Raw genomic sequence first — 11,899 nt, 5'->3', positions numbered from 1 at the left:
GAAAAATAATAACAGGACACCTCAGGAACATGATTTGTCATCCGCAGAAACACCCATGGCTGAGTTCAGCTTGGGCTCCCTTCCAGCACATCAATTAATCACATGGATACAAACATTAATTTTTTTGTCTTGGTATAATTAAAGGTATGGAGTTTATGCTGTTCAGCGATTGCATGATCCTAGGCAACTTTTTTTTTTTTAATCTGTCCCATCCCTACTTCTCCACTGCCTTGAAGAAATTCTTATCTGACACAAACAAATAACTGGGTTTATGATCACGCTCCACACCCTTTTATGGTTTTTTGTATTTTTAAAAATTTGTTACATTCGGTGACACAAAAGATACACACACATATCTTATCTTCCTGAACACAAAATATGACAAGTGTCATGTTTTGGAACATTTCTGTCTATGTAGAGGTGTTGCCGAATTAGGGGAGAGCTCTCGCTGTTGCGATAGCATATATAAAGGAGTTAGCAAGCGTTATGGGAGAGAAGCCAGGAATACACGACAGCATCTAAGATTTAATTGTGCACACTGTTGTGCTCCCATGGAAGAGAAAAGGATGACTCCCAAGGACATGAAAAGGATCCTTTTTACATCTGTGGTCCTGCTTCTGTGTACAGCAGCAGGTGAGGTTCTTCAGGTGCCATTTGTTGCGGCCATTTTGAAATGGGATCTTGTTGGTATTTGAGGGACCATCTTGTTGTTCCATTCTGATTTAGTTTGACAAAGCAGGGTTCCGTTTTCTTTTTAAAAAAAGGTCCACGGAGGGACTACACGTTCTGAAGGAAACTTGTGAACTTGGGAGCTACGTTAATTGTCTGGTATTGCTAAATTGGCAGTGGGTAAGGAAGGCAGCGGCATTTGCAGGAGAGAAGAAAAGAAGAAGAAACTCAAAGTGCTTGAAATGAGGTTTACTCCAGATTCTGGGACAAATCTTATTTCAAGCTCCCTTGTTGCCTACAGAACAGTTTCCAAAGCAACCGCCAGTGGCCTTTTCAATAGATTGCGTCTCCCAGCTCTCTCTGTGGCTCAGGGTTGCTGCATAGCTGTCAGCTTTTCCCTTTTCTTGCGAGGAATCCTATCCAGAATAAGGGAATTTCCCTTTTAAAAAGGGGAAAGTTGACAGCTATAGGTTGCTTTGAGGAGACAAAGCTGCCATCTCCTGCCTCTTTGCACCAAAATAGATTTTACTTGGGTGTGGGCAAATTAATCACCAATTTATGTCTACTCTGAATGAAGCATGTTAACAATTTGCTGCCAGCACTTAAATTTCAAAATTCTAAATAAAAAATTGTGGGGACAACAACAAAAAATAGGAGTTTTGTCAAGTTTAAATGTGCCCATGTTTCCTCATCAGCAGTGTGATTTCGTTGTTAGTGTGTAAGCTGTTTGACAGTGGAATTTGCTGCCAAGGAGTGTGGTGGAGTCTCCCTCTTTGGAGGTCTTTAAGCAGAGGCTTGACAACCATATGTCAGGAGTGCTCTGATGGTGTTTCCTGCTTGGCAGGGGGTTGGACTCAATGGCCCTTGTGGTCTCTTCCAACTCTATGATTCTATGATTCTAATGTTGTTCTTGGACTGGAGAGATGCAAGATCAAATCACCCCCTCATTGCAACCTATGTGATAGATTAGGCAGAGACAAGAGGTTGTGTTCAATGAAACGCTACAGAGAAAGTCTGTCAGTACAAGCATTTTTCCTTGCACCAAGGACGGTTCTCTCCTCCTCACCCCTGCCCACACCCTAAATCTGTTGCAGAGCTTTTGTCCAACACTCTGGAGCAGATTTACGGAGGGCAATGGACACTTGCAGGAAGAATAAAGTGTGTGTGTGGGGGGGGGTACTTCTGCTGTGCAATTGGAAATCCTTGTGCTGATGGAAGCCCTTTTCAAGTGTGCAAAAGGAACAAGTTGGTAGACTTGTCAGTTCGTCCATAACCTGATAGATTTGGGCCCACTGTCTGTGTCACTGATACTACACCACACTTGAATCAGTGTGATTGCAGAGTATATATAAAAAAAGGTAAAGGACCCCAGATAGTTAAATCCAGTCAAAGGTAACTATGGGGTTGCAGTACTCATCTCACTTTCAGGCTGAGGGAGCTGGCATTTGTCCACAGACAGCTTTCCAGGTCATGTGGCCAGCAGGACTAAACTGCTTCTGGCACAATGGGACACCTTGATGGAAGCCAGAGCGCATGGAAATGTCATTTACCTTCCCACTGCAGTGGTACCTATTCATCTACTTGCACTAGGTTGGCAGGAGCTGGGAAAGAGCAACGGGAGCTCACTCCGTCATGGAGATTTGAACTGCCGACCTTCCGATCGGCAAGCCCAAGAGGCTCAGTGGTTTAGACCACAGCTCCAGCAGAGTTTCCAGCAGAATATCAGAGCTTTCCTGTTCTCCAGTAGTCAGTCTTTTCCAGAGTCCCTGATTAAGAAAACTCCTTTCCCACGCAGTTCTGTTTAGAGTGTAAAGTGTCTATTGTCTCATGGCATAAGCGTAAACTTGAGAGATTCTGGTGCATTGTGAACTAATCTACTACAATAGAAGTCCTTCTGGTCTTAGAAGCAAAGCTTGTAAAGATACAAGTATACAGAGACAGCCACCAGCACTTTACAGCGCTAGCTAGCTCTCCATGCTATATTGAACCATACGGCACACAACCTTCAGCTTCTCTGCTGATACTTTGCACTAAGCAAAAAAACCCCAACCCTTCTCAGCGAATACCTCACACTCCTGCCAATGCTGCTGAATGCACATTCCTTAGAGAAAGGGAAGGCGAGTGAAACATGCTCCAGGTATTTAGCCTTGGACTGTTTCTAAGCCACCCATTGCAGCTGGCATGCTAACTCTAAACAGAATCCTGAAGTTGGGGGTAGGCTGCTCAAGACATGGCCCCAAGTGCTTGGTGCAATTTTACCCATTTTTTCCAACACAAGTGAAGGCTGTAATTGGAGAGGGGGCGTGGATATGTGCGTGTTGGCCTTGTGCTCACTGCCTCCACATGCATGAGGCATGAGCACTCCTTCCGTAACCTTCTGTCACTGAGCAGATAGAGCTGAAGGGTTGGTTTGGGGGGGGGGCACATTGGCTTGCATGTGTTTAGAAGCCTCCCCATGACTGGGGATCCTGTATCCTCGTGGTTCTCCATTCCAAGTGCATTCAGCTGCACACTCTAGAAGCCCCCTCAGACCTTCCCTCTCAACTCTGAAAACTGGGACTGGAGCCAGAACATGGGGCAGAACCATCCCTGCCTCTCCGACCCCTGAGTTTCAGTCCTCACAGGGTATCTTTGAATGCTTGAAGAGGGCTATAACCCAAGCAAACTGAGTTATTTTGGACCACTCACTATTTCCAATCCTGTTCCACTGAAGAGAGGTCGTTGTGAGGGTAAAATAGGACATCTCCAGTTATAGTGTTCTGATCTCCTTGGAGGATATGTGAAATACAAATACAGTGGTACCTAGGGTTACGTACGCTTCAGGTTACAGACTCCGCTAACCCAGAAATAGTGCCTCAGGTTAAGAACTTTGCTTCAGGATGAGAACAGAAATTGTGCTCCAACGGCGAGGCAGCAGCAGGAGGCCCCATTAGCTAATGTGGTGCTTCAGGTTAAGAACAGTTTCAGGTTAAGAATGGACCTCCAGAACGAATTAAGTACTTAGCCCGAGGTACCACTGTATATCGAAATAATGAAAGAAATGATGGTGATAATTTATCTACAAAATAATGAAAAAAATGAAAACAGCATCTTGACAAGTGTTAACATTTTGTTACAGCTTTCAAACTGACGTGTGAAAAAGCAAGTGCCCTCTTCACTTTATCTTATGAACTAATAATGAATTGGGTAGGTCCATTTGGGGACGGATTGGATAAATATAAAAATATGACAGCCGGCTGACAGCAGTATCATTAAATGCTACTCATCTCCTGACAGCCATCCAGGACTAGAAGAGGTTACCATATTTAAATTGAGGAACCACCATCTTTGCTTCTGAGCGCAAGGAACAAAGTAAGGGGGCAGGAAATGCTCAAAGCACCTACCAATAAACATCAGACTAATGTTTCTGTGACTCCAAGATCCTGGGCAAACAAACGGGTCAATTAATCTATATGAGCCCCAGGAACAAGGTAACAAGCCCTAGACATTTGTCAAATCTGCAACTCTTGATTAAACACACTTAGCCTCTGTTACGAAAAGGTTAGCCACATCCACTGTCAGTTGCAAAGTAAGGAAGCTAACCTGTGTTTCAATTTCACAATGTAGTGAAGCTGTTTGTTTTTAAGTTAACACAATGAAAAGTTGCTACGGAAATGTTAGGTACAGTGGTACCTTGGTTCTCAAACACCTTGGTACTCAAACAACTTGGAACCCAAACACTGCAAACCCGGAAGTAAGTGTTCTGGTTTGCAAACATTTTTTGTTTTTGTTTTTTATAAATATTTATTAAAGTTTTTAAATATAAATGCACAAATAATAAACAGTCTTACTTCTATCACAGACATAATTTCATCACTTCTTTGGACTTCCTCACGTCTCCCGCTCCCATTTACATCGTTAAAAGTTTTTTCCAAACAAATTATCAACTTGTTTACAATCTCATGTCCACTCATTCAAATATAATCTAGCACTTCTTCCAAAAAATTTTATATTTTCTTTAGTCTCACTTATCATCAAATTTCAAATCTAATTTAGTGGTGGCCAGTTTTTTATAATCTAGCATCCTTCTTAGCATTCAACCAAATTACAATGTTTTTGTAGATACTTCTTGAATTTCTCCCAGTCTTCCTCCATCTTCTCTTCTCCCAGGTTACGGATTCTGCCTGTCATCTCGGCCAGTTGCATATAGTCCATCAGTTGCATCTGCCACTCTTCCAGTGTGGGTAGATCTTGAGTTTTCCAGTTTTTTGCGATGAGTATCCTTGCTGCCGTTGTTGCATACATAAAGAATGTTCGGTCCTTCTTTAACACCTTCTGGCCGACAATACCCAGAAGGAAGGCCTCTGGTTTCTTAGTGAAGGTATACTTAAATACCTTTTTCAGCTCATTATATATCATTTCCCAGAAGACCTTCACCTTAGGGCATGTCCACCAGAGGTGAAAGAATGTTCCTTCGTTTTCTTTACATTTCCAACATTTATTATCAGACGAATGGTATATTTTGGCAAGTTTAACTGGGGTCATGTACCATCTATATATCATTTTCATTACATTTTCCTTCAGAGCATTACATGCGGTGAAGTTCAGCCCAGTGGTCCACAACCTTTCCCAGTCCTCAAACATAATGTTATGCCCAATGTCCTGTGCCCATTTTATCATAACCGATTTGACCATTTCGTCTTGTGTATTCCATTTTAACAGCAAGTTATACATTCTAGATAATACCTTAGTCTTTGGTTCTAACAATTCAGTTTCTAACTTCGATTTCTCCACCTGGAACCCTAACTTTTTATCATTTTTAAAAACTTCTTTAATCTGAGCATAATGTAACCAGTCTCGCACCTTATCCTTCATTTTCTCTAAACTCTGCAATTTCCAATTGTCTCCATCTTTTTCTAATATTTCCCAATATTTTGGCCATTTAGCCTCCATATTGGGTCTTTTTAGGGCCTTAGCCTCCAGAGGTGAGAGCCACCTTGGAGTTTTATTTTCCAGTAAGTCTTTGTATTTTGTCCAGACATTAAACACTGCTTTCCTGACAATATGGTTCTTAAAGGCCTTATTGATCTTAACTTTGTCATACCATAGGTATGCATGCCAACCAAAAGCATTGTTAAAACCTTCCAAGTCCAACACGTCAGTGTCTTCGAGAAGTAGCCAGTCTTTTAGCCAGCAAAAAGCTGCGGCTTCATAATACAACTTTAAGTCTGGCAGGGCAAAGCCCCCTCTTTCTTTCGCATCTGTTAATATCTTAAACTTAATTCTGGGCTTTTTGCCCTGCCAGACAAATCTGGATATATCTTTCTGCCACTTCCGGAAGCACTCCGTTTTGTCCACGATCTGTAATGTTTGAAACAAAAACAACATTTTTGGCAATACATTCATCTTGATAGCAGCAATTCGGCCTAACAAAGAAAGCTTCAATTTTGTCCAACTGTCCAAGTCTCTCTTAATTTCAGACCAACATTTTTCATAATTATCCTTAAATAGACTCAGGTTTTTTGCTGTTATGTTTACCCCTAGGTATTTTACTTTTTTAACCATAGTTAGTTCTGTTTCTCTCTGAAACCTTTCCGACTCTGTATCTGTCAAATTTTTTCCCAACACTTTAGTTTTCTGTTTATTTAATTTAAATCCTGCCACCCGACCAAAATCCTGTATCAGTTGTAATACTCTTTTCGTACTAGATTCTGGCTCCTGCAGAGTCAAAACTAGGTCATCTGCAAAAGCTTTCAATTTGTATTGTTTCGCTCCGACCTGAATCCCTTCCACCAACCGGTCCCCTCTGATCAAGTTCAAGAGCACCTCCAGAACCGAAATAAATAACAAAGGGGAAATCGGGCAGCCTTGTCGTGTTCCTTTTTCAATTTTGAACTCTTCTGTGACCACATTGTTAACTATTAGTTTAGCCTTTTGTTCTGAATATATTGCGTCAATCCCATTCTCAAACCCCCGTCCCACTCCCATTTCATTCAAATTTCCCTTCATAAATTTCCAAGAAATATTGTCAAAGGCCTTCTCCGCGTCTATGAAAATTAACACTGCTTTTGTATTTATATCTGTTTGCAAAAGTTCCAAAACGTCAATAATGTTCCTAGTATTTGCAAACATATGTCTGCCTGGGAGAAAGCCTGCCTGGTCTTTATGAATTACTTCATTAAGAACTCTTTTAAATCTACTTGCCAAAATATCTGCAAATATTTTGTAATCCACATTCAGAAGGGAGATGGGACGGTAGTTTTTAAGTTGTGTCTTTTCAGCTTCAGATTTTGGTATCAATGTGATAAAAGCTTCCTTCCACGATTCCGGCGCCTTCTTCCCTTCCATAATTTCATTACAGACCTCCATCAATGGTTGGATCAGATAGTCTTTTAGTGTCTTATAATACTTGGAGGTCAGACCGTCTGGCCCTGGAGATTTGCCCAATTGCATGTTCTGGATAGCTTGTTCAATCTCTTGCTGTGTTATTTTGTTGTTCAGGATTAATCTGTTTTTTTGTGACAACTTTGTTAGACCATTTCTTTCCAAAAATTGTTTAATCTCAACCTCATCTTGCGGCCCTTGAGTGTATAATTTTTTAAAGCATCTCTGGAAGCACTTTCTAATTTCCATGGGGTTCTGGATATTTCTTCCTTCAATTTCTAGGTTTGTAACTGTATTTAGTTTCTGTCTCTTCTTCAACTGCCAGGCTAGCAGTTTCCCACATTTGTTTGCCGATTCAAAAGTTTGGTTTGCAAACATTTTTTGAAGCCAATCCGTTTTGAGTGTTACGCTTCTGTTTTGAGTGCCACACTACCGTTTTGAGTATTACACTGCGGTCTGTCTGTTTTGCTATTTATTTTGTGTTTTTGTTTTTGCAGCTCTTTTTGTTTTGTTTTTGTGACTGTGTGGGACCCAGTTCAACTATTGATTGATTGATTGATTGATTGATTGTGTGACTGCAGTACATTGTTTATTGTTTTCATTTTATGGATCAATGGTCTCGTTAGATAGTAAAATTCATGTTAAGTTGCTGTTTTAGGGGTTGGTTTTAAAAGTCTGGAACGGATTAATCAATTTTGCATTCCTTTCAATGGGAAAGCACATCTTGGTTTTGGAACACTTTGGTTTTGGAAGACTTCCGGAACGGATTACGTTTGAGAACCAAGGTACCACTGTATTTGCAAACTAAAGTACCGGTAAAAACATAACCTCTCCCCAATGCAAGGGCTTGACTTTTCTATCTCCTCTGCCTGCTGTCATTTGCTTTCAGATTCTCAAAACCATCACACAACCACACATCCCGACAACAGCATTTCTCCTGAAACTGTTGAGCTTCCAACATCCACAGCCGCTCCTGCAGCTTCCACAGCTCTTCAGCCCATCCATAAAACTACACCCTACGCAACGAATGGCTTCCCCATCACCTCAGCAGATGCGCCAAATGTCACAGAAAGTGTCTCCAATACTACTCATGCACTCCTTACGTACCCCTCAGCCAATACCACTGGTAAGTCACCAGACTGGAGAGAGTCAGAAACATTCTAAAATCATGCAGGGCTTTGACACGAGTGGTGCAAAGAACTCCCTCATTGCCCTTAAAGGGGTTGTTTTTCTTTCGAATGGCTAATATGGTAGTCGTGCCATGAAACCTGAAATGTAGCTATCTAATTTGAATGGTCCGATGGATTAATCCTGCCCGCTCACTCCCTGCCTGCACTCACTCGCTGGATCATCACCTTGTCATGGTGAGTGGGCTTGAACGTTCCTATGATCCTTGTGAGCAGAGCTGTCAAGAGTCTGTGCTGCTGCCTCCATGATAATAGGCACAATCTCAACGATGAAATCAGAGTGAAAATGATCTAAAATTCTTCATGCGATTTGCAGGCAGAGAAATGGAGGGGGGCGCAACGTGTAATCTTGGTGTGGGTGGGGAGCCAAGATCACTCATATATTTTTCTCCATGAGGATGCTTTCAATATGGTCAAATTATTATGTTTCTGCTTACAGACCTGCTTACCCTTTCTTTTGTCACTGGAGAAGCATCTGATTTCTGTGAAAGTTCTTTTAAACTGTTTTTAATATTGTGTTTTATCTGACCTAACCTGCCTTGGGATTTTAGGCAGGGTAAATAATAATAATAATAATAATAATAATAATAATAATAATAATAATGTCACACTCACACTCACACTAAGTGGTTCTGTGGAAGCGTAAGAGAAACATAGTTCCCCCCAATAAAATAAAATAAATCAATATTAATAACTAACTGCAGTTATACTTTTGCATTTGGCCACCCTGGTTTCCCATGGAAAGCAAAAGTAGGATACAGATTTTAGAAACAAACGCAAGAGCAAATGATTAAATCTGGAGTGGGAAACCTTTGGCCTGCTATTGGACTACCACTCTCAGTGTCACTGAACATTGGTCAAGCCAGCTGGGGCTGATGGGAGATGGAATCAGTCAACATAAAGGTAAAGGTAAAGGGACCCCTGACCGTTAGGTCCAGTTGCAGACGACTCTGGGGTTGCAGTGCTCATCTCGTTTTACTGGCCGAGGGAGCCGGCGTACAGCTTCTGGGTCATGTGGCCAGCATGACTAAGCCACTTCTGGTGAACCAGAGCAGCGCATGGAAACGCTGTTTACCTTCCCTCTGGAGTGGTACCTATTTATCTACTTGCACTTGACATGCTTTCGAACTGCTAGGTTGACAGGAGTTGGGACCGAGCAACGGGAGCTCACAACGTCGTGGGGGTTTGAACCGCTGACCTTCTGATCGGCAAGCCCCAGGCTCTGTGGTTTAACCCACATCCGGCAACATGGAGAAGGCCAAAGATTTCCCCATCTCCGGAATAAACGTCATGTTTCATTGCATCCCTTGTTCTCCACAGATACTACAACATCAGAGCCTGCATGTTTGCAGGGCTGGGCCATCTTCCTCATCTGTTTAGGCACCATAGTGACCGTCTTCCTGATGACTGGTATCCCACTGATGGTAAGTAATACTACGCACACACTACCAATCTTTTTTTTCTTTTTCTTTTTGTATAATAATTTTTATTAATTTTTAATTACAATAATCCAAAAGAGCCACATTATCACAATGCCAAATTACAATACAGTTAAAAAAGCCAATTATTCAAATACGAAATTAAACAATTTGGGGTGACTTCCCATGTGCTGGATTTCAGGGTACAAAGTCCTTACAGTATTTCTTTCTGCTTCCATAATCTTGATTATTCCAGTTACAACAGTTCTGATCTTGATCCTTTATTTAACGGCCACTGGTTTCATGACTTTCATTCGTAACTGCATATTTAATAAATTTTATTTCTGCAAGAGGAGTTTCTGTCCTGTAAATTTCTGCGTGATGTGTTTATTTCCCCTTTGTTTCTTCATTCTTCCTGTTATAATCCAACATATACAGCTCTCTGCTTCCGCTTTTCTCTGCTCTGAAGGGCTGTGTTTTTCACTGTGTCACCTGCCATCTTGTTTGTCAGAGTCAAACAAAATGGTGTCCCGCTATGGTGTCACGCCATAGCCCCGGGCAGATCTCCAGCTCATCTTTCTTGTCCAACACTCATCGAAACACACTACCAATCCTGACTCACTGTTGCAGGACAAAAGGAAGTGCTGCTAACACTGGGATAGGGAATCTGTGGCTTTCTAATGTGGTTAAGGTTCCAGCCCCCATCATCCCTAGCAAACATGGCCTCTGGTGGGGGATGATGGGAGTTGTGGTCCACAAACATTAAGAGGGACACAGCCTCCCCACCCATGTGCTACCATATCAGTGCTAATAGCTTCTCCCCATGATTTTGCTTTCCAGCTCTACTGCTTCTTTCAGGGCCGACGCATGCAGCAGCCCCAGCAGTGTTCCCGATATAACCGCAAAATCTACGTGGTTCCTGAGGAACAAACGCACCAGGTAGAATGAGAAGAAACAAACAAAGACAATCGGAAACCCAGGACCAAGATTCGTGGATTCTGTCTCCAGTGCTGCCACTGATATCTCTGCATTCCCAGGAGGACATTGTTTTGAATGTGTTATTTGCAATGTGGCTACAACAGAGATTGAGGCTCACTGTTACTTTAGTACGAAACTCGGTGTACTTAAAATGAGAAAGAGAACCAGCAGATTTGGCGTGCTTGTGAAAAAATGGTGTAGCGTATTTTGGAACTGCTTGGCACCTTAAGTTTAAGTTGGGACCCACCTGTTCCTAGCTGACATTGATACGCTGCTATAGTCCAGGTGAATCTGTTCTTTTGATAACTTACAACTCTTCTACTCTCCTGCCAGCAAAAACAAGCATTCAGGTTGCTCTAAAGGACAACCCTTCTGCATTTCCTCTGGGTTCTGATGGTAGATGCAGGAGTTATGACACTAGGAACAGGGAAGAGATTATTCATGTGCCCTCCCTGAAACCTTGCTATCCTTTGAAATGCACACTTCTCTGAATTTTGTAACACAGTTCTCCAACCCCCCCCCCCAAATGTTTAAATGCATATATTAGTTTTCATGCAGATGCAGATGTTACTGAAAATAACTGGGGGAAATGCAACATTTTAGGAGAAATTGCTTGCAAAAATGTGCACATTCAGCAGAACAAAAATGTTGCGTATTAAAAAGAATGTGCCCTACAATGTTGATTTATTTTTGTGAGGACTTTTAAAAATCCAAACAATGCAGAAATGTAGTGAACTGAAGCTGAGGGTGGGGGTGGGGCTTAGGGAAACCAGGTTGACCAATTGGTCTCACCTTAACAAAATTCATTGGTGGGGGAAGGAAATGCAGCTGAATAGCAGGGGGTCAAAAGAAAGAGAAGAGACCACAGAGGAGGAGTGCAGGGAGATCAGAAAGCAGAAACAGTTTGCACACTGATTAGGAAGCAGCACCTGATGGATTTCTGCCTGCCATGCAGCTGTTGAAAGTGCAAGGTCTCAGTTAGCAAATAAAAGGTGGTATGCAACCTTATTTGTTTCATGCTTTCCAACATTTGACTGGGGGAGTGGGGGATGAAATCATCTTCTTTTGCATCATGTTTATTGCACATTAAAATACACACACACAAACACACACGAGAAATGGGTATACCCTTTGCAGGCAAGAGCTCATCTATTTGACTAAATGTCCATTTAATCAACATATTGTTTCATGCCACCACAGTCTCTAAGAGGTGGGAGATTGCCGAAGTTCCAGGCCCAAGGGTTTCCTTTTGAAAATGAGACATAGTGGAGACTGTGATGTCTT

General features: G+C 41.9%; 1 protein-coding gene across 1 annotated transcript; it reads left to right on the top strand.

Moving 5' to 3' along the window:
* Window positions 1-517: 517 nt before the first annotated feature.
* On the top strand, window positions 518-11,123 carry LOC309337258 (uncharacterized protein). Its single transcript, XM_081854022.1, has 4 exons — window positions 518-633; window positions 7,922-8,158; window positions 9,540-9,643; window positions 10,478-11,123. Exons 1-4 carry the CDS (start codon window positions 552-554, stop codon window positions 10,583-10,585), a joined length of 531 nt encoding a protein of 176 aa, XP_081710148.1. The 5' UTR covers window positions 518-551; the 3' UTR covers window positions 10,586-11,123.
* Window positions 11,124-11,899: the final 776 nt, after the last annotated feature.

The sequence above is a fragment of the Podarcis erhardii genome (assembly GCF_964252035.2).
Source record: "Podarcis erhardii genome assembly, chromosome: 2".
NCBI classification, from domain to species: domain Eukaryota; kingdom Metazoa; phylum Chordata; class Lepidosauria; order Squamata; family Lacertidae; genus Podarcis; species Podarcis erhardii.
Note: the sequence above shows the minus strand (reverse complement) of the source record. Positions and strands in the feature narration are given on the sequence as shown.

What these genes read in the sequence shown, in the direction of transcription:
- LOC309337258 (XM_081854022.1), top strand. Translation starts at nt 552, where the DNA reads ATGGAAGAGAAAAGGATGACTCCCAAGGACATGAAAAGGATCCTTTTT. An exon ending in GCTTCTGTGTACAGCAGCAG is followed by an intron (nt 634 to 7,921) that starts GTGAGGTTCTTC and finishes ATTTGCTTTCAG; the next exon opens with ATTCTCAAAACCATCACACA. An exon ending in CCCCTCAGCCAATACCACTG is followed by an intron (nt 8,159 to 9,539) that starts GTAAGTCACCAG and finishes TGTTCTCCACAG; the next exon opens with ATACTACAACATCAGAGCCT.